This window comes from Alosa pseudoharengus, unplaced genomic scaffold, assembly GCF_046254945.1.
Source record: "Alosa pseudoharengus isolate Yale_2024_CS ecotype anadromous, Long Island Sound unplaced genomic scaffold, YU_APseudo_1.1 YU_APseudo_1.1_scf_16, whole genome shotgun sequence".
Lineage (NCBI taxonomy): Eukaryota > Metazoa > Chordata > Actinopteri > Clupeiformes > Clupeidae > Alosa > Alosa pseudoharengus.
The window spans coordinates 10759039-10781391 of NW_027468630.1; the positions used below are offsets into that span (position 1 = coordinate 10759039).

The 22353-nt window shown below is 40.4% G+C and overlaps 1 protein-coding gene across 1 annotated transcript; it reads left to right on the forward strand.

Moving 5' to 3' along the window:
* Nucleotides 1-1424: 1424 nt before the first annotated feature.
* Nucleotides 1425-5909, forward strand: irf8 (interferon regulatory factor 8). Its single transcript, XM_076286996.1, has 9 exons — nt 1425-1565; nt 1698-1871; nt 2258-2441; nt 2672-2784; nt 2971-3079; nt 3638-3685; nt 4361-4744; nt 4863-4978; nt 5160-5909. Exons 2-9 carry the CDS (start codon nt 1698-1700, stop codon nt 5268-5270), a joined length of 1239 nt encoding a protein of 412 aa, XP_076143111.1. The 5' UTR covers nt 1425-1565; the 3' UTR covers nt 5271-5909.
* Nucleotides 5910-22353: the final 16444 nt, after the last annotated feature.

Here is a 22353-nt window from a genome sequence, read left to right on the forward strand (position 1 = left end):
ATGTGTTGCATTTCAATCCACACCTTCATATTCCCAATTATTTAGAAGTGCAAAATCATGAAAGATGTGAGTAGGAGATCAGCAGGATTCACTGAATCTCCCACAGCACTTGGTCCCTGTGACGGCAGTGTAACACCAGACGCAGGTGTTTGGTCAGCGCAGCTGTCTTTGTTGCCCACTCTGGACTGGTCACAGGTTGCACCTAAGCGCAGGAGATGAGCGAAAACCACAAAACCTACTCAGATCCCTTTACAGCCCTTCAACATGTGATCCTGTTTTCCCAGCATCCCCTTTCAATGGTTTCTAAATGACGCTGACCACAGGTAGCTGTAGGATTGCATAGCTTAGAAAGGTGGACTGGCCAATGATTACTACAATGATTTAACTTTTGATTTAAAAATAAAATATGATTCAATATGAATGTAGACTATTTGTTGTAAACTAGAGGTTATGATTGTGGACTATTGGTTTTAGACAATAGTCAGTGGCACTTTACTTGGATTGTCTGTCTGCAGAGACTTAACAGATCATCTGTTAGGATTCAAGTTCAGCATATAGAATTGTTGTTGAATAATTACTGAACATCACCTGAAACCAAATCTAAACCCCAACATCAACCATTAACCAGATTAGGCTGTAGTTAACAGTGCCAACAAAGTTTGTTGATAATCTGAGCATCTGTAGATTGTCTGTGGGCGGACGAAGTGTGACCCAATAGTCTTTAGACTTTAAGGTGAACTATAAAATGGATTTTGTGTAAAGATGGCACAGATTAAATTTTTTAATATGTGTGTATTGATATTGATATGTGGCTATTGCTGTGTACCTTGATGTAGGGATCGGTTTTTTTTACTAAACACTGAATTTAAATTATTTCCCTTTTCATCAGAATGTTGCCTCCGTGAACAGGTTTTCTTAACACCGTGTTTGAATACCATTATTTTCTTGGAAAAATTACATAGGTAGTAAATGGGAAGTAATTGGAAAATGGTAGCCTAATAGTCAGCTGCATTTTATGGCCAAAAGAAGCTTGATCCCGACATACTTTGAAAAGGATTTTATAATTTAAGTTTAAATAATATTGATTGAAATAATGAAGCAATAATATTACTGTAAAACACAAAGGAGGTAAAGTACCAGTGTGTTAATGAGACGTTAATAGACATAGCATACTTTGTCTTCATTTTGACAAGTGTGAAACCCCCTTCCGTGGTTCAAAAGCTCCCATAAAGTAATCAAACGCCTTTTTCTAGTACACCCACTGAGTAGGCTACATACACAGTAAGCTACATGATTAACCCAAGTGATTTCTTGTAAACTCACTTGCTTCGCAGAACTCAATTTCCGGATTGAGTGTGTGTCACGGATACTCCACACTGTGATTGGATAGGATTTTTATCTATCCAATAGTTAACCACTACCAGGCCCGTTCCATGTGAATGGATACGATAAAGTAGAAACCAGTTTGACAGGCAATTACTCTCTTCATCAGGTACCATAAGAACAGTCAGCAACTTTTTGCGTGCTGTTTTCTGGTTTGGACTTACAGAAGGAGCATTCACAAGGTTTGTGTCCAAATTTGTTTAGTAGTGCTTCACTGCAGATCAATTGCAGAGCGTATACAATTGTTAAATAACTCTAGGTTACTTAAAGCTTTTTATGGCTAATTAAAGATTATTTACTGTTTGTAATTTCAGATGACGTTAAATACAGGGGGTCGCAGGCTGAAGCAATGGCTTGTTGAGCAGATCAACAGCAACCAGTACCCCGGGCTGCTGTGGGAGGATGAGAGTCGGACCATGTTCCGAATACCATGGAAACACGCTGGGAAACAGGACTATAACCAAGAAATCGACGCTTCCATCTTCAAAGTGAGCTTAGCTAATTTTGTAGCCTAGTTTGTTAAGCTGTATCTGAAAGCCAGAGTGTTAGAACATAAGCTATTAAGTGAATGGTTTCCGACAGCACGGATTTGATTTCCTTTTTGTTTACTTTCACTTATCCTACCCTTTAATGTTTAAAGAGTAGCCTATGTAGACAGTGTTTAATATAAAAAAAAATGCAACTGGTCCTACATTGGTCCAAAATTGGTACTTTATGCGCAAAATTATTTTTCTTTTCGCCAATTCAAAGACAGTCATTTGACGCAGTGATGTATTTGCATCAGGTGCCTTAAAAGTATTTTGGCAAATTTGTCCTACATTCTAAGCAAATTCGTGGTAAAATATTGAATAAGCTGTTTTTTTTTCACTTGCAGGCTTGGGCTGTATTCAAGGGTAAGTTTAAGGAGGGGGATAAGGCTGAACCTGCCACTTGGAAAACCAGGCTCCGCTGCGCTTTGAACAAAAGCCCAGACTTCGAGGAGGTGACTGACCGTTCGCAACTGGACATTTCCGAACCTTATAAAGTCTACAGAATTGTACCAGAGGAGGAGCAGAAGAGTAAGTATATAAGGATCTCAGAATGTTTTACAACTTAAAGTAGAGTCAAGGGTCAACCTCAAAGTTTGTTGTGTGACGTTTACAATGTCTCCTATGCGCCGCTCATGTGCGCTTATGGCGCAAGGTGCCTTATTTTACGCACTATTCGTCTAAAAAGAAAAATATTTCATTATGACAGTAGGGGTTACACAGTGACAGTGAACACTAACGTCTCACCCACGGGCTTTCAGTCTCAGCAGGTAAAGGGACATTAGCAGCTATGAACATGGGTTGCTCCAGTGAAGTGACAGACATGGAATGCAGTCCAGCAGAGCTAGAGGAGCTTATTAAAGATGTCAATCAGGTAATGTCCAGTATTTTTTTATTTTTGTGGTATTGCCTCACTGCAAAAAGTAACACTAGGCCTACATTTCATACTCTGATGAAAAAGTGTTTGTTTGGTGCAGTGTGGATTTGATTGTTTGTTTGTTTACTTATTTTGTGTGAAATTATGTGCATTTGTACATTATCTTCTTTTCTCTGTATGCAGTGTTCCAGTGATGAATACATGGGCCTCATCAAAAGAAGTCACTCTCCCCTAGAAGACACTTGTAACATGCAGCCAACTCAAGAGTGGTGGCACCAGGACTCTCACAATGGTAACCATCTGATCAGTTTCTGACTGCAATGGACACTATGAGTGTCTTTTGGGCCTCACTTAATAAATATCGGGCTGCATTATTCATATTTTTGTAATTACTTAAATGTATTGAAAAGGCTATGTCTGTATAGTTGAATAATTAAGTTCTTCTTTTTGACCAGTTCTAATCATTTCCATAATGAGTACATCTTCTCTGAAATGAATTGAACATTATGCACCCTAAAAGTAGCTTGTCTATGCAGCACGTGCATACCAAGGATTAGCCAGTTTCCTTGATAATAATTATAATGTTGCTGACTTGACTTCTGCCTTTTCTCAGGCTGAGGATGTTCTTTTTTTGTTGATTCAAAGGCTGAAGCGTTTTAAAAATAGCACTAATTTCAGCAAAGGTCATGGTATCTCAGAAAGCCAATGACTGGTAATAACCTAAACAGTACATAAACCAACAGTAAATAAACCAAGACTATGCAGATTTATTTTGAAAATAGAAAACCTTGGTGGTGATTGAATGTGGAAGAGTAATGTCTTCTGATGCCTCTCTCTTTATGACTCACAGTGTTTCCAGTGCACCCAGATGTTGCACCACTTGGTTCTCTCAACTATGGTATGTATGAACTCCTCAGTGCTGCAAAAGGTGTCATTCTAATGTGTCTGACCACTGCTAGTACTACACCCAGTGTTCCATGATGTACATACAATTATTTTATTATATTTTGCTAGAATATTATTTCATGAGTTCACTTTCTCTGTCTTTTGTACTCCTTTGTACTTTCCTACTCAATGAAAGTTGTGAATCATACAAAAAACACAACAACAATTTTGTTGTAATCTTTGTAATCTTGCTTTACATGTTTTATAACTACCTAGAACCAGTCTAGTACTATCTATGGTGTTCTTAGAGTCTAGCCGTGGCCCACTGGTTAGCACTCTGGACTTGTAACCGGAGGCTTGCCGGTTCGAGCCCCGACCAGTGGGCTGCGGCTGAAGTGCCCTTGAGCAAGGCACCTAACCCCTCACTGCTCCCCGAGCGCCGCCATTGTAGCAGGCAGCTCACTGCGCCGGGATTAGTGTGTGCTTCACCTCACTGTGTGTTCACTGTGTGCTGTTTGTGTTTCACTAATTCACTGATTGGGTTAAATGCAGAGACCAAATTTCCCTCACGGGATCAAAAAAGTATATATACTTATACTTACTATATACTATCTATGGTGTTCTATAAAATCTTTTCTTAGAGTTGAGAGTTGACTGTTCTGTGTGCCTCTTCTCTCTGTCCATACAGCCTTCTCCAACATGCTGATCTCGTTCTATTATGCTGGGAAGCCCATGGGCAGCTTGGTGACCACCCACCCCGAAGGCTGCCGTATCTCCCCCTGTCAGCCTCCAGCTAGCAGCCTGATCTATGGTGGGGACAGCCTGCAGAACATCCGCTTCCCGTCAACGGAACACATCGAGAACGAGCGCCAGCGGCAGGTGACCCGCAAGCTCTTCGGGCATCTGGAGCGCGGCGTGCTGCTGCGGGCCAACCGCGAGGGCATCTTCATCAAGCGCCTGTGCCAGAGCCGCGTGTTCTGGAGCGGGCTGGGCGCCAACTACAGCCCCGGGCCCTGCAAGGTGGAGCGGGACGCTGTCATCAAGATTTTTGACACAGGCCGGTTCTTCCAAGGTGAGGATGCTGTTAGAACGCGTACATTTCTCATTGGACGTTTTTTTCCCTGCCTTTAAGGCTGAATGGACTCGGCTATGTCTTATGCCTCGTTTGTTTGTTTGTCTGTCACTTGCAGCGCTTCAGATGTACCAAGAGGGCCAGTGCCCGGCCCCTGACCCCACGGTCACTCTGTGTTTTGGAGAGGAGTTTCATGACCTCAGCACGGCCAAGAGTAAATTAATCATCGTTCAGGTGAGAACGGACATGAAATTACTTTGGGGAGTTAGGCATATTGCCAGAGGAATGGCATAACTATATTGCGTGCATTATGCTAAAGGCGTGGCAAAAGGCAGTAATGTTATGTTAAATAATTAACTATCAGTGACACAGATGAATGTTTCATACTCTCATCTCTTGTCATTCACTTGGACAGATCACTGCAGTGAATTGCCAGCAGCTACTGGAAGCAATGAATGACATTTGCAGCTACAGCCTTCCCCAACACCCTGCCTGTTTCCGAGACAACCTGGCTATTACTGCCTAGGCTCAAACACTGACCACCAGCAGCTGCCAGTGGAAGAAGAGGAGCTGGCACATTGTTCTTTTTAAGGATCATTTTGCAAACACTTTCCAAGCATTAATGATGAACTGTTCCTATGCACTCAAAGCATTAGTATCGTCGGGAAATATTGATAGCAGAGCATCACGGGTCTCAAAAGAGCAGCTATATATTAATGAAACTTGGTGGAGAGGTGTGGCTTAGGAAAGAACCCATCGATTTGGTAATCCAATTTTTCGGATCCACACCAACATTTGGTTCTTTCTTGGTCCATTAAGTTTCAAATATGCTAATGCATCTCAGGTTTTATAATTATTATTATTATAATATTCATAAAGCAACTAAACTATTTTTGCATTGCATTATCCAGCAAATACATGCTTAAAGTTTAGGTACATTAGGTAGGTAAGTTTAGGATGCTTTTTCTGTAACACTTTTATCATGCCAAACTTTGCCAATGTAAAAAATATCAGCCGTATTGAGCCTCTTTGAGTCTACAGAAGTTCCATACCTTTAGTATGAGTAAATGTTCAAATGCATTTTGTCAAATCTAAATGGATAGGTTTTACTATCTCGTGTTTTTTTCTGTCAGTATTACTGAAATAAAGAACTTTATCTTTCTCATCCGTGACCCTGTTGTTTCATACACACAATCTAAAATGGTATCTAAGAGTCAACCCTTAAAATGCTGCCAAGTTGCTCCCATCAAATCAAAGTGCAATGCATAATCTTTCATGAGGATTATGTTATGAACACTGGAAAAACTTGACTTCACCAGGTCTTGAATATTCAATGTCCATAATCCTAATTTATTATCCATAGTCCTGCACACCCAAGATATTTTAGTGTTAGAGATAGACCCATAAGCATAATACAGTATATGAACCAGAAAGGTCTAAATATCAACCTGAAATAGACCTGAAGTTTCAATTTAGACTGGAGCAGAGTAGACTAATCTCACAATTAGGGGTTAATAACACAATATCAAAAATTTATTGCAAGGGATTTTTATCGAAAATGTTCACTGTAGAAAATATGTTTCAAAAATATGTAAGACCAGAAAATAACTGAATAATAAGTGATAAACTGTGTTTCTAAAGTACCTTCAGATTTACCGGACCTCAGAGTAAATTATCAATGCTGAAATATGTTTAATATGTGTTATATGTGTAATTTAGCATAGAAATACTTTAACCTTAATTTGGACACCAAACAAGCATCATGTGATTAACTCCACCTGAATAAAGACAGAACTAAACAGCATTCTGATATCAAAAAGATTCAATCAAAAATCATATCAGATATGAATGTGCATGACAACTCATTCAGTGCACATCTAGTGATTAACCAAAATCTATTCAGATATATGTATGTATGCATGTATGAACGGTATGTACAGTACATACAATACTTATGTATGTATGTATGTATGTATGAATGTATGTGTGTATGTATGTATATACATATATATATATATATATATATATATATATATATATATATATATATATATATATATATATATATATATATGTATGTATGTATGTATTAATGTATGTGTATGTTTGAATGTATATATATGTATGTATGTATGTATGTATGTATGCATGAACACCTGTGTAACTCCTCTGTTACACTGGGCAATTCCATGGAAAATTACGTTTTTTGTAACATCCATAACGCCAATAAAATGTGATGGTATGGCATGATGTGAATGATTACATGAAATTTGAGCATTTGCTATTTTTGGCTAGAGAATGTACATGAGAAAAAATGCACAAAAAATGAATGTTATCATTCACATCATACAAATGCCAAGGCATTTCACTGGCGTTATGGATTTGACAAAAAGTCCATTTTCCGTGGAATTGGCCTACTCTTCATTTGCAGCATACTCTTCCTACAGCAGCCAGAAATGAACTTAAATCCTTTACTCTGACGTATAGGACACTTACTGGATCTGCACCTTGCTATCTTAATTACATGATCCAGGTCTACATCCCCTCACGTCCACTGCGGTCCTCTGATGAGCGTCTGCTATGTTGGCCTTCCATCAACACTAAGAGGTTACAGTCGGGATTGTTTTTTTCTGTGATTCCTCGTCGATGGAAGGATTTACCTAATGCTCTTCATTCTAACAATAGCTTTGGGCTCTTCAAAAAAGAGTGTCTGAAGACTTTCTGCCTTGTTTATCTTTACCTTGTTTCTAACTAATTCATTTTTCCCTGCGTTTGAGTTGTGGTTTGTATGTTTGTGGTAATTGTTATTATTCTGTTCTAGATTCTATTTAGTCAATTAATAACATTTGTATTTTTTATTCTATTTTATTTTAAACTGGTAATTTTAATGTTAATGTAAAGTTTATTAATATCATTTTAAGTTGCTTTGGACAAAACTATAAACATAAACCTGTATGTATGTGTATATGTATGTGTATGTACTGTGTGTGTCTGTCTGTATGTGTGTGCGCGTGTGTGTGTGTGTGCGTGTGTGTGTGTGTGTATAAACTATAAGCCCGCTCATGCTTGAGAGGAACTAAATTGTCCAAGTAAAAAAAACTAAACAAAAAGCAGAGGATATGGGCTCTATGAGAGGGAAAAAGAAGGAGATCCCCAATGACTGAGTCATGGCTGGATGGTGATAGTGAAAGGAGGAAGAGAAGATAGGGATTCACTCACAGGAAAGGGGGGCTCACTCTTGGTTTCTCTCATTTTGTGGGAGTGAGTCATGGAGATATCCCTCTCCACAGTCACTTACACTTAGCTAGACCTCTAGTTTTACCGATGCCACTGAAACACTGTACTGTATGTCCATGGAGAAAGGAATTCCATGAACATTAACATGAAATATTGACACAACCTGTGACTTTGCACACATTTCACTCAGAGACAACAAAATACTCATGAGTAATTTCTTTATGAATGAATTATATATTACATTACATATTTTACAAGTACCATGCACTGATCAGGTGATGAAATCATGTTGATAAGTTGATAGTTTGTGTCAGTTCTAGTTGACACAGTTGCACAGATTTTTTTCATGTTTCTCCCCCACCCACCCTTCCATTTCCAGGTGAGTTTGTCTTGTCTTCGTCTGATGCATTTCTCTCTAACCTCATGATTCCTCAGAAGACAGCCTCTCTGTGGGGATTTCTGTGGCTCGCTCAAGCAGACTCACATGACTCTTGACATTCAACTTCCCCATTGATCTGCTACTCTGCTTTTTAATGACTGGCACAATTCTAATGGCACAGTATGCACTTCTCAAATTATATATGTTGGGGGAGACGACATCGGTCACAGATCACATCACAATACTATCATGTCCCTTTGGTATATGGGCATAATATATATCATGCTAATGAAGAGTATAAGTGCACAATCCTTTCTCTTTGTACTGTTTAGCCCTAGTGACTGACGTTTCAGAAGACAGCCTTCACCGGGATTCAAAAAATGTATGACCTGTACTGGCCTATGTAGAAAACATATTTTTTTCATATTTTGAAGATACTTTGTGCAACTTAGTACTCCTGTTTGCTTTTCCTCTCTAATTAATGTTTATTATGAGTTTGATAATTAATAATGAACTGTTTTTAAGCCCCTGGTACTCTGCACCTAGTACCCAAGCCTTTATTTAAAGATTTGTACATATTATAAACATATATAATCATCATAATAAGTTTTAACTAGCCATTTACAACAACCTTAGATAAAGGGTCTCAAGTCAAATTTCCCATTAAGGACGTAATAATGGACTATGACATAATAATTGCCAATAAAATAAATAGATCCAATAGTGTTAAAACTTTTTTGCCAATAATGTAAAATGTTATTATGTTATTGGCTTGGTAAAAAATCATAATAGTGTAATAACTGGAGCTGATAATGTTACTATACTAATATCACTGGATATTAAGTTTAACACTTCCATGGCACACTTACCCTTACTAGCATATTTCAAACACAAACACAACATACACACTCTCATTCTCCCTGGGAATTAGGGCTGTATTTTTTATTTATTATTTTAAGTTTTATGTACAAGTTTTACTACACAGGGAATGGAGATTTAGATCAGGGGTCTCCATCCCTTTTTCCTCTGAGAGCTACTTCGACTAAATGAACATGGCCAAGAGCTACCAGTGTTCTATATTAGTATTCACATAGCTGATATCCATCCAAAACAGTTTGTGAGCTACAGTATCTGTTGGACCCATTTCCCTTATATTCAAGGGATTCAGGAAGCAGAGATGCAGAGTGTCGACCCTCAACCTGACCCATCTGTCCACTCTACCATAAAGGCCTGATTGGTGGAGTGATGCACTGATGTTTGTCCTTCTTTACGCTTCTCTCATCCTCTCAAAGGAACTTTGGATGTCATTCATAGGGACCATTGGGTCCTTTGTTACCTGTCTGACCAAGCCCCTTCATCCCGGATTACTCAGTTTGGCTCAGATCTAGGAAGACTGTTGGTTGTTCCAAACTTTTCCATTTGAGAATGATGGAGGCTACTGTGCTCTTGGGCACTTCCAATGCTGCAAAAAATGTTCTTGCATCCTTCTCCAGATCTGTGTCTTCACACAACCCTGTCTCGCAGGTCTATGGACAATTCTCTCGACCTCGTGGCTTGGTTTTCACTCTGACATACACCATCAACTGTGAGAGCTTAATAAAGAGATGTGTGCCTTTCCTAATAATGTCCAGTGATTTCATTTAGGCACATGGACTCAAGTTGTAGAAGCATCTCAAAGACCATTGATAGAAGTAGGATGCACCAGAGCTCAATTACAAGTGTCATAACAAAGGGTCTGAATACTTACATAAATTCAATATTTCAGTCTTTTCTTTTTTATACATTTACAAAACACTCCAAACACCTGTTTTTTTGTGGAGTGTTAAAAAAAATTGAATCCATTTTAAGATGAGTCTGAAACATAACAAAATGTGGAAAAAGTGAAGCGCTGTCAATACTTACCATATGCACTGTATATTTTAAGCAACTAACCACTTTTTGAATGACAAATTGCTTATACTTGTGGACAACTTTAAAGTCTACACATAATAGTAACTTGTTGAGCTTTGTTTATCTAATCCGAACAACAGTTTTTTATTTGGTATACTCAATTTAATGATAAATGCAAAAGCTGATTTTTTTGAAAGCTGATTCGGCTCAAAAGCTGTGGCAACACACAGTAAACCATACAGTAAGTCCTTCTCAGTAACTGACAAAGCCAGAGCCCAAACTTGTGAATACAAATAACTTACATATAGACCTGACACTGAGGAAACAGACACCGACATCGTGGCTTGCGATTACAGCATGTGACAGTGATTTTTGCTAGCAGTGGCAGTGTCTGCACTGTGGTCTGCAACGTGTTGCAACACAGCTTTCTTGCCATTAACGAGACGCCAAAGCAGTCATAGCAGTGGCTGAGAAACCTAATAACCCCACATAGAGGGCGTACAACGCCCGCCCGCACAGCACACCTGACCTGACACCTATATAGCTATCAAACAAGCACATTCACTCTCACAAGCAAGTGACAAAGAGGACACCACTAGACTCTTGGGTTGTGTTATTGCTGTTGTTTGTTTATTTATTTATTTATTTATGTTCTACTTTTGGTTTGTGTGGTGAGGCTTTGTTGCGCTGTCTGCATCCCTCACTGCTGCTGACAGCTCAGAATGTTCGGAGCACGCCGGCGATCTGACTGCGGCGTCAGCACTAAAGTTCCCCCAGAGCTCGTCTGAGATGTGAATCGGCCTTCCCAAAGTGTTTTGCAAACCACTTATGCAGAGCCAGTTTGTCTGACTGACGTTTTTTTCATCTGTTGACCAGTGGCCATGTGACAAATCCTCATGTTGTGGTTTAGCGGTTTGCTGTCTAAAGGCAACATATTTATTAAAACAGGAATCAAGTGAATTTTAGATTAGATTAGATTCAACTTTTTTGTCATTGAAATGAAATGGAGTTAGCATCTAACCAGAAGTGCAAAAGAACATAATTATGTACAGAAAGTGCAGTTATATAGACTTATATACTGTATATACAGTATCAGTATGCACACTTGGATGTAAAATATCGTATGTACTGTGTGCAGTATATTCAATTGTATGTGCAGTAAAAATAGAGAATCAGGGCAATGTGAAAGGTCTAGCCTGTGAAAAAAAAATGTGTCAGAACTTAAGAAAATTTGTAGCCATTTGTCTGATCTTTCTCTTAATTTTTTGTAGTTCCTCAAACAAAGGAAATGAGTCTCCATGGAAATGGAGATGAAAAAAATGCATCTGAACATTTCCAAGTTCTCTATTTTAATTATTTCATGTGAACCAACATCTAGGTGAAACAAATATGTTGTATGTCTACTCAAAACTACGGAGCCCGGGAGGTGTCATAGCAAGATATCTTTTGTATATTGAGAGAATGTGCACTCGTTTTGCTAAATCATGCTCTTACTTTACTTCTGCGCTTATTTTAGTAAATCGTGCACTCGTTTTACTAAATAGTGTGCCCATTTTAGTAGTTAATCCATTGATTTTACTAAATTGTGCACTTGTTTTACTAAATTAAAACAAGACCACAATTTAGTAAAAATAAGTGCACAATTTAGTAGAACAAGTTCACGATTACTGAAACACACGATCTAGTAAAATGATCACACGATTTAGTAAAACACTAACAGAGCACTTGTTCCCTCAATGCACAAAATTCTGCTTTGACACCTCCGGGCTCCATTGTAAACAATGAGTTTATGACCTTTATGAAAGAAGAAATGAAATTCGAGGACAGCTTCTCAGTAAGAACTATTTTAAAAACATATGGCACAATTGATATGTACTTCTGCAACAAAATGACGTACAGACAGTCAATGACTGACGAGTTCTTTGGAAAAGCAGCCTACGTTTCATAGTCTTAGTCCCCTTTGAACTGAACTGAAAGGGGCATGGGTGTATTGGTATTATGCAATTGAAAAGAGGACTGGGGTGGTTGAGGGATGTCCCTGGGGAGCCTGGGGGTATGAGAGCGTGTAAGAGTCGAGGATGAAAATAAGTCTAAGAGGAACTAGAACAAGAGCGCAGATCAGGCAGCGGTGAGGGGGGAGGGGGCGTCAGAAAGGCGCAGGTGGAGTGGCAGGAAGGTGGGGTGGGAGCAGGGGCTGTGGGTGTCGTGGGGGCATCCTGGAGATCAACCAGAGAACAAACACCTGACCACACCCGCTCTCGCAGCCTCAACAGGGACAGACACGTTTCCTCAAATCAGTATCAGTTCACTCACTTTGCGGCCTGAGAACCTTCGTCCACCTTCAGCCCCCCCCCAAACACACACACCCTCAGGTTAGAGGCTACTCCTGAGACAGCCCACCCCCCCTCCACACACACACACACACACCAGTACAAAGCTTCAAGCATTCACATCTGTGACAAATCCACATTTGCAGTTATTAGCAACCTCGATAACTAAGCCTGGCTTTGAGTAAAGACTGACAAGTGCTGCCTTTCAGAATTTGTTAAAAAGGCAAAGTAACTGAATTTATTTGTGATAGGGTCATCTTATTTTGTTATTGTCGTGCATGGTTAATAATAATAGAACTTTTGCGACTTTTGTAAAAGACAAAGAAAGAGTCAGGTCAGATTACATTAATTGGTTGTCCAGTTGATACAACTGAGAAATTGAACAGACTAGAGAAATTGAACAGGCTTACTCGAAAGTATGAGCAGGTGGTTTTATTGTACAGTTCTTCAAGAAGTGTACAATAAAACTTTGCTTGACCAAAAAAATAGCAGTTGATGAGATAAACAAAATTGCACAACAAATCAGATATTTAATAGTATGTAATTTTACAGACAAACCATACAATAGCATTTGGATATGAAATAGCCTAATATATGTTGATACCATAAAATAGTGTAAATCAAACCATTTCCAAATTTGGGAACATGAATACATATGCATGATGGGGGATGAGTGAAACACCACCTTTTGTACCACACCAGTACTTGGTGATGCCCCCTGGTGTGGTTAGTTCTAGAATAATAAATTATATTTAAATTCAACTTTATTGTCATTGTGCAGAGTACAGGTACAAAGACAGTGAAATGTAGTTTGCGTCTAACCAGAAGTGCAAAAAAGCAGAAAAGTGCAATGTGATACACAAAGTAAAGCTGTAATGTCCGCAAAATGTTTGTCCCTGTTAAGGTTGCCATGGACACTTTAACAGGCAATTTGTCGGGGGAGAGGGGGCTGTTGGACAAAAGTTTGCACAATGTCCGCTTCCTATCAAGGTTGCCATGGTCGTGGACACCTCAACAGGCAAAGGCAAGGAGGCATCGGGTGGGGGTGGGGCGGGGCGGGGCGTGGCAGGACAAGATTTATCCTTATTATAAATAAAAATCATGAATGACAAGATTCATTATGATGCACTGAGAATCATTTTATGATTGAATGTGAATATTTGCACCACTAATTGGTACTGGGGCAGTTTTGACCAAAGGTTCTAGAGCACATTACACTCCCCAAACTTGACCCAAAAACAAGGTATTCTACAGAAATTCTACAGTCCTTTGTGCTTACTTTTTCAGAAAGCTCACCACAGCGGTGAGAAACTACAACCTGGAGGACAGAGAGCTCTTGGCTGTGAAATTAGCACTGGATGGCATTTAGCTCCAGTAAAGTGTCAACAAGGAAAAATCTTGGCTTTACCTCAATGTTACTGTCTCTCTCTTTTTATATTTCCTTTAGGCCTTTGGTTCCAGGTTCACTGTCAGATGTGGCTCCCCAGAATGCCCCTCCATCTCCCATGGACGTTGACAGTCCCCAGCATAAGCGCTCTAGACCCTCTTTCATTGTATAGGGATATAGGGACAGGGCCTGAGGAACTCTAACCCTAACCTCACTCCAGTCCAACCCAGATCAGCCTGCTCCATAGCCAACCAACACCATACTGCAGCCAATTTATCTGTGCCTCAAGCCAAGGCACTCAGAACTCCTACCTCACAGGAGTACTGTGATCATGACCATGATCACCTGCTCCCTATTCAAGGCCACACCTGTGCTGCACTGAAGGACTGCCTAGCTGTGCTGCTTCTTTCTTAAGGGTTAGCCCGTGTTTGGGTATGTAGACTTATGCAGTTATGCCATTGTGTTAATGAAGAGAAAATTATCAATGTGGAGTTATTTTTATATTTTTCTTTTCATTCACCAATAATGTTCAATGCATAATAATAATAATAATAATAATAATAATAATAATAATAATAATAATAATAATATGTTTATTTTATATAGCGCCTTTCTCAAACCCAAGGTCCCTTAACATAGTAGAAGGAAAGCATCAACAAAGCAACAACAAAGGAAGGAAAGCAACAACAGACAGAAAAAGGAAGGAAAGGAAGGAAAGCAACAACAGACAGAAAAAGGAAGGAAAGGAAGGAAAGCAACAACAGACAGAAAAAGGAAGGAAAGGAAGGAAAGGAAGGAAAGCAACAACAGACAGAAAAAGGAAGGAAAGGAAGGAAAGCAACAACAGACAGAAAAAGGAAGGAAAGCAACAACAGACAGAAAAAGGAAGGAAAGGAAGGAAAGCAACAACAGACAGACAAACAATAACAAAACAAAACAGTAACAATACAACAAGACAAGCTCTGTGTGTGGAGCTACCGGTATGCGTTGGGTGTAGAGGAGAAGCTATGTGTATGGAGCTACCGGTATGCGTTGGGTGTAGAGGAGAAGTGATCATTAAACAAAAAGGTCTTGAGATGTGCTTAAAGCTGCAGTTGGCAAGTCTGACAGATTGAGGGGACTTAGCCAAAATTTTGAACGTTTACAACTCTCATGTCCCTCCCCCACTACCACCGAGCGCCCTCTCATCCAGTTTGTGCTCGTCAATGCGCACCAGACTGCACCAGACTGTGATTCAGTCAGATCTCACACAGCCCTGCACTGATTGGACCAGAAGAACCGGGAGCTGTGGATTTTTGCAAAACAAATAACAGGCTCTAGGTGGAGGTAGAAGTGCGGGGCTTTTTCTAAAACCGGCTTTATGTTATTCTGTCGGAGCACAGTGTCGGTTTCAGTGAATAGGATCAAAAAAATCTTGCCAACTGTAGCTTTAAGGGGTTACTGGGTATTGAGAGATTGGTTCCGGGGGATGTCACCAGAGCTTATTAAAGGGGACACTTGCTAGAGGAGAGACGTGAGATGGAAGTGTTCTATCTTGCCCTGCCAGTGTGGACTGGTCACAGCCCTGAACTGACCCATACACTAAACAACAACAAACGATCACACGCACAGCACACAGCTAGCCTGAGTCACTGGCTGACGAGTAATTTTTTCCCATTTCCACAGAGTGATGCTATAAGCCACAGAGAGCACACTCCCTACTTCTCTGGTGCTCCAGTGAAATGTTTGAACTTCCGCAGCTTAAAAATTCTGCTATAGGCTATACACGACCTAACAGCAAATGTGACTCTTGAGACGTGAGTCCATGGCTGAAGCCTGAACCATGCACGGTTGGCCAGCTGCAGGCAGAAGTATGCCACTGGAGAGAGGTGGACATACAGAGATGGACTGCGTGGGTGAAGCGAAGCAAGCAGCACAGGGTTGCACAAGTCTGGAGAAAGTCAGAGTGGCTCTGGCCAGTGGCAGCAGGCCATCTAGATCCCTGACGCCTCCTGCTAGAGTAAGACAGGAAAAATCTGTAAGGAGGAAGACCCCTCACATCGCACACGCAACTTCCCTAAAATGTGGAGAAAAAGAGGAAGGACAGTCGTGACAGCTTGAGCGGCAAACTCGGAACATTGTCTAAGACAACTGCAAAACACATTGGAAAAAAAAAAAAACATTTGACCTTAACGACTGCCTCGGCTCTGCTTTGTGACTGAAAAGAGCCTCTTTAGCTTTGCCCTTTGTACCACCGGGGATATCAACTAAGTCTAGACACGCATTTACACTGGTCATAGTTGTCCAATTACATCCTAGTGTCATTGAAAACTGTTCTGACAACGAGAGATAAGAAAGGATGATGAAGAGAGCATTTGTGCTGGAGACTATCATGGATGCCACAAAAGGATAATACAGTAATTTCATGTGCATTAGCCACATTGTGTATAAACAGCTGGACAGTGTTTTATGCAAACAAAAACAAAAAGAAAACCATGTATTAACCACACCTGTGTATTAACCACAGTGCAATATAGCCCAATGAATCAGAACAGATTGTGCTTTAATCATGAGAAGAAATGCTTGAGAAAAGAAATGCATTTGCATGTATTGCCCGCCCCTGTATATTAACCTCATAGCTGAAGACATTTTGCTAAATCAATGTACAAACCTTGGTTAATAGTCTGAAAATTATGAGAAAGTAAATGCCAAAAAATTAATTTATACACAAATCACAGCAGAACCAAATTGGTCAGTCAATTCAACAATTCTTTCTTTTAACAGTATGTAAACTGAGTGGTCATTTGACAAACAGAAATATGCTATCTAGCCAATCACACAACAAATATAATCAAGTGATACTTTTCTCAATCTCAAAGTATTTCTTAACAACGTGACTTTGCCTGAGTCATTTCATGAAAAACTCTCTGCCTAACACTTTCTCAACCACTTGACACACATGGCTTAGTTTTTAAAAATAGAACAAACACAACTTTCTTGAAAAAAAAGACCGGTTTTAAACGTCTGGGCCAGCCCCAAATGTCTACTTTTGTATTCTCATGAAACAAAACCTAAGAGTCTTTTACATAGACATGTGACTTTGGGGGATTGGAGTGCGGGGGTGTATTAGGACCCTAGAGAGGGAGAGCCACTCATGCATTGGAGATGACCCCAGCATAAGACCAGCGGGGGATTTTTACCAGCCCAGGGGCCACCGAACAGAGGTGGCTCACAGTCAGGTGATGGGCTTGCAGGTGTGCATGCGGAAACAAGACTCCGCTCAAAGAGGATGTTTCGATTGAAATGATGGAAGATTCCATCCATACTTTGTTCTCTGACTATATACAGAGAGACATGGGAAGGGAAACCACACTGATTTAGAACACTACGCTCCTCAAAAGACCTCACAGACAAATACATTAAAAAGCAATAGTAACAATCGTAGTATAATACAATAACATATAAATGATAATATATTACCATATATTACAGTGTATTATATTATAGCATAGCATAGTATAGTATAGTATAGTATAGTATAGTATAGAATAACATGGTATAGTGTATTATAGATTGATATAGATTAGCATATTGATGCAGCATCAAGGCTTCAACATGTCATAACCAGAGACGAGTCATCAAGCAGCACTCTCTTCTAAATAATCTTTGTCATAACAAAATCTCATTTTGTTGTGGAGGAACAAAGGTTTCTGGAGGTGAAACCACTGCACTTCCGACAGCAGCGTGGAGTGCGCAGGAGCCCTGGTGTTCTGATTACACAATCCCATTACAAGTGAGCGACCGCGGTGGCCACAGGTGTTCAGGCTGGATATTAAAAGATGGCTAAAAGAACCGTGCTGCAGCTGAGCGGGCCTCAGTGGTCAGACCTCAGCCAGCCTGTTCCAGTGGTCCCTCTCGGCCCGCTCGACCACACACTCTCCTGCTTCTCCTTTGTCGCCAGAGCCCCCAGGTCGAGAGTGCAGACGTGCACACACAGTCTCACTCTTTTTCTCTCTCTCTCTCACACACACGCATGCACATACAGTATAAACGCGCACACACACACACACACATAGAGAGAGGCGCATGCACGCACGCACGCACGCACGCACACACGCACGCACACACACACACACACACACACACACACACACACACACACACACACACACACACACACACACACACACACACACACACAGACACAGAGAGAGAGAGACACGTGCACACACACACACACTTGCGCACGCACGCACACACAGGTACATGTACATGTACATAATGGCACACACACACACACACACACACACACACACACAAACACACAGACACACAGAGAGAGACACGCACACACACACACACACACACACACACACACACACACGCACGCACGCAAACACACACAGGTACATGTACATGTACATAATGGCACACACACACCCACAGACACACACACACACACACACACACACACACACACAGAGAGAGGGAGAGAGAGAGAGACACGCACACACACACACACACACGCACACACAGGTACATGTACATAAAGGCACACACACACACAGACACACGCGCGCACACACACATACACACAGAGACACGCACAGACACACACACACACACACACGCAGGCACGCATGCAAGCACATGCATGTACATAAAGGCACACACTCACAGACACACACACACACACACAAATATACCAGACTCCATCTTCTGTTTACAATACAGATATCTCTCACATATTGCTGATGTGATATATGTACAAATTAATTCTGTAGGTTGTTTCAAAATCTGTATGTATTTGAGAGTTTAAAAATGGCATTTAGGTGAATTCTTGCAGCAGGTCGGAGGTCTATTTCAGGAGAGCTTATTTGCATACCATGAAAAAGACACACAGGGTGCAGACACACTAATCAATGAAGCAAAGCACCAGGTCAGTTTACTATGATTCTAAAACACTTTCAAAGAACACATGCGTTTCCGGGGCTTACTACATAGACATACATAAGACAAGTACAACATAATACAAGGGGTTTTATTTTATATTAATACACAGAAGATAGTGGTTTAATATAGGTATGTTGGTTCCACTTGAAAAGTTTTATATACTCATGCATGTAACCTGCATTATGGTTATTAGCAAGTACATTCCTAAATAAGTCACTATATCATTGCTCTGCTTGCAACTTGACTCTTCAGACTTACTATCTGTTAAATGGACTAATAGAACACGGCTGAAGGTTTTGTGCTACAACAGCGCCCCCTTCTGGAACTCTTTATGCTTTGGAAGTCCCCAGTTTTTGGCTCTTATTTAGTTTCTTAGTTCTTAGTTTAGATAATTATATTTCTGTGTTCTGACCGTTTTTTGGTGAAACAAAATGATAAATTATAAAGAAAAGTCCTTACCTACCGACAGCGGACTATTACACTGCATATTCTACAGCATTTGTTCCACATACTTCCAAACCAGACAAATAATGACTAAACCATTGCTAACAATGGACATAAAATAAACCACTGTCATCAGTTCTGGTGACCGGTGTGCTGGTGGTCCAAATAGCATTACTTCTGAGGCACGCAAACAAGTCCGTTCCATCACTTAATTTTCCATAGAAGTCTAAATGATTCCTCCAGGACAAACAGATGATATCAGTTAGTTAGGCTTACATGCTATCTATTTTCCCAAACTGTTTATTGCTTTTGCTCTGCAACATTAAGTAATACTCCACACAGCATTTCACACAGTGGCAGATGGTAGTGGAGCTTCACACTGATGACCTCCTCGCATGCATGTTTAATACAGCCACAAGCCTCGGCACGAATTACAGCCTGCCATAGTCTCGTTTACATCAGTCACATACTGGATATTATTGGGTCTACAAACTTTGTACAACTTAAGATATTGTGTTTAATTTATTTTGGAAGTCCCGCGCGAATTACAGCCTGTCAGTCTCGTTTACATCAGTCACAAATTGGATATTATTAGGTCTACAAACTTTGTACAACTTAAGATATCGTGTTTAATTTATTTTGGAAGTCCCACACTTGGTCATGTTCAGTCTAACAGCTTTGTTATTAATGCTATACTGTACCACATTACACATTTCTGTCAGAATGGCAAATTAATATCTGACATTTAGCTGTCAATGCTGACAATAACACTGTTCCAATGTAAATGACTGAAACAGTCTTCGCCGTGAATAATGTAAACTACACATAGCTGGAGGCGGGAGACGAGCTTGAGACCAACGTGAGACCAGCTACAGGCAGTAACAGGAAAAAAGAGAAGTAGCACTTGAAAATGACAGCGCATTCCCCATTGTACAGTCCCGTCACTACTGCCTGTTATTCCACCAATTAGAGTAATCTGGCAGGAAACATAAACAGGAACAATTAGAGAGAGATAAAGGTCAGAGTGAGCTGGGCCACTTGGCAGAGGGAGGAGAAAGTGGGACATGTGCCAATGCAATAGCCCACGAGGACTGGGAACCCAAACTTTCACTAAGCCACGCTATTTGAGCCACGCCACACTGCAGACACAACACACACACACACACACACACAAAAACACACACAGGCACACAGAGAGAGACACGCGCGCACGCACACACAAAAACACACACACACACACACACACACGCACGCACGCAAACACATGTACATGTACATAATGGCACACACACACCCACAGACACACACACACACACAAACAGAGAGAGGGAGAGAGAGAGACACACACACACACACACACACACACACACACACACGCGCGCACACAGGTACATGTACATAAAGACAAAACAAGGGGGGGCCGCTAGACATTTTGGGCCCTATGAAAGAATATCACTTTGGGTATCCAAACCTAGAAGCCTACATGTTACGCAGTTGTTCATATTTATTGAGGGGCCTCCTTTTTCGGCGCCCCCATCAGGCCTTGGGATGTCCGTCCCATTTCCCACCATCAGCTCATGCGGCCGAGCTCGGATGATAAAATGCTCCTTTTGCTTGACCAGATTCGTACGGCCATGGGCCATGGGCAAAGTCACTAATGATAGTATACCACTTTGGTCACTTCATTTTTACCTCATACAAGTGTTTTTGCATAAAAGCATAAGCCGGGGATTCTAAAACAAGTTGCCAAAAGGCAGACATGTCAAGTAAGTACAAATACTTTTTGGGTATCTATACTTTACTGGAGTAATTATTTTTGAGCCGACTTTTTACTTCTACTTACTTTTACTTACATTTTCACGCAAGTATCTGTACTTTCTACTCCTAACATTTAAAAATAACCTCGCTACTCCTGTTTCATTTTGGCTTGTTTTCATTCAGGCTGGTCATCGTTCAAAAAAAAAAAGAAAAAAAACCTATCCAGATAAATCGCGCCATATGGATAGAGTGTATTTGATTATGATTGGATGAGAAGTGTAAACATATACCATTCCGACACCCTATTGGTTTGTACGCGATCTATCGCACCTGCACATGACACAAATCACACCACACTCCAGCAAGGACATAGCAGACTTATATAGCCAAGAACAAAGATGTCCGTGGCAGAGACTCAAGAGAACTTGAGCGAAATGTCCCAACCAAGCACCAATGAGGAGGTTGGTATCCAGGAAGACCAGCCAACCCTTGAACATCCCTGGCCATTTTCAATGGGCATGTGCGGCTGAAACAGGTAGCCTAGTGCAACCCAAAATTTTCAACATTAACATTTTAATATAACATTATTGTCTTATTATGGCCTTTAGAAAAATGTGTTTTGGGGAGGTGGGGTAGTGCACTATAGGCCTACTATAAGGCCACTATAAGCTTTTGTCCTTAATAGCATTTCCCCCCTTACATTACTTTTACTTTTATACTTTAAGTAGTTTTGAAACCAGTACTTTTACACTTTTACTTGAATAAAAAGCTTGAGTTGATACTTCAACTTCTACAGAAGTGTTTTTAAACCCTAGCATCTATACTTCTACCTGAGTAATGAATGTGAATACTTTTGACACCTCTGCCAAAAGGTGAATGTTTATCCTAACTGAGGGAAAATGTGGAAGAAAGAGATGAATAGAATATAAAATGCTCTGATGAAGACATTTTGTGGCAAGGCGTAAGCCCACTTAACTTAAAGGCTTTTTAAAGGCAGTGTGCTTTTGGAATGTTTTGGTTAGACGTAGCCTACACTCCTTAATGAAGCTTTACAACTTCAAACCAACTCTTTTAAGACGAGAATAAAAGAGATGTAGATGTTCTAGAGATGTTCTAGAGAGGTAGATGTTCTGTGGATGTAGATGTTCTAGAGATGTAGATGTTCTAGAGATGTAGATGTTCTAGAGGGCATAATCTGCTACTATTACTCATCTGGTTTCACAGGACAAACTCTTTGGTCTATTCGAACAGA

What these genes read in the sequence shown, in the direction of transcription:
- irf8 (XM_076286996.1), top strand. Translation starts at nt 1,698, where the DNA reads ATGACGTTAAATACAGGGGGTCGCAGGCTGAAGCAATGGCTTGTTGAG. An exon ending in ACCAGAGGAGGAGCAGAAGA is followed by an intron (nt 2,442 to 2,671) that starts GTAAGTATATAA and finishes ACGGGCTTTCAG; the next exon opens with TCTCAGCAGGTAAAGGGACA. An exon ending in CACAGGCCGGTTCTTCCAAG is followed by an intron (nt 4,745 to 4,862) that starts GTGAGGATGCTG and finishes TGTCACTTGCAG; the next exon opens with CGCTTCAGATGTACCAAGAG.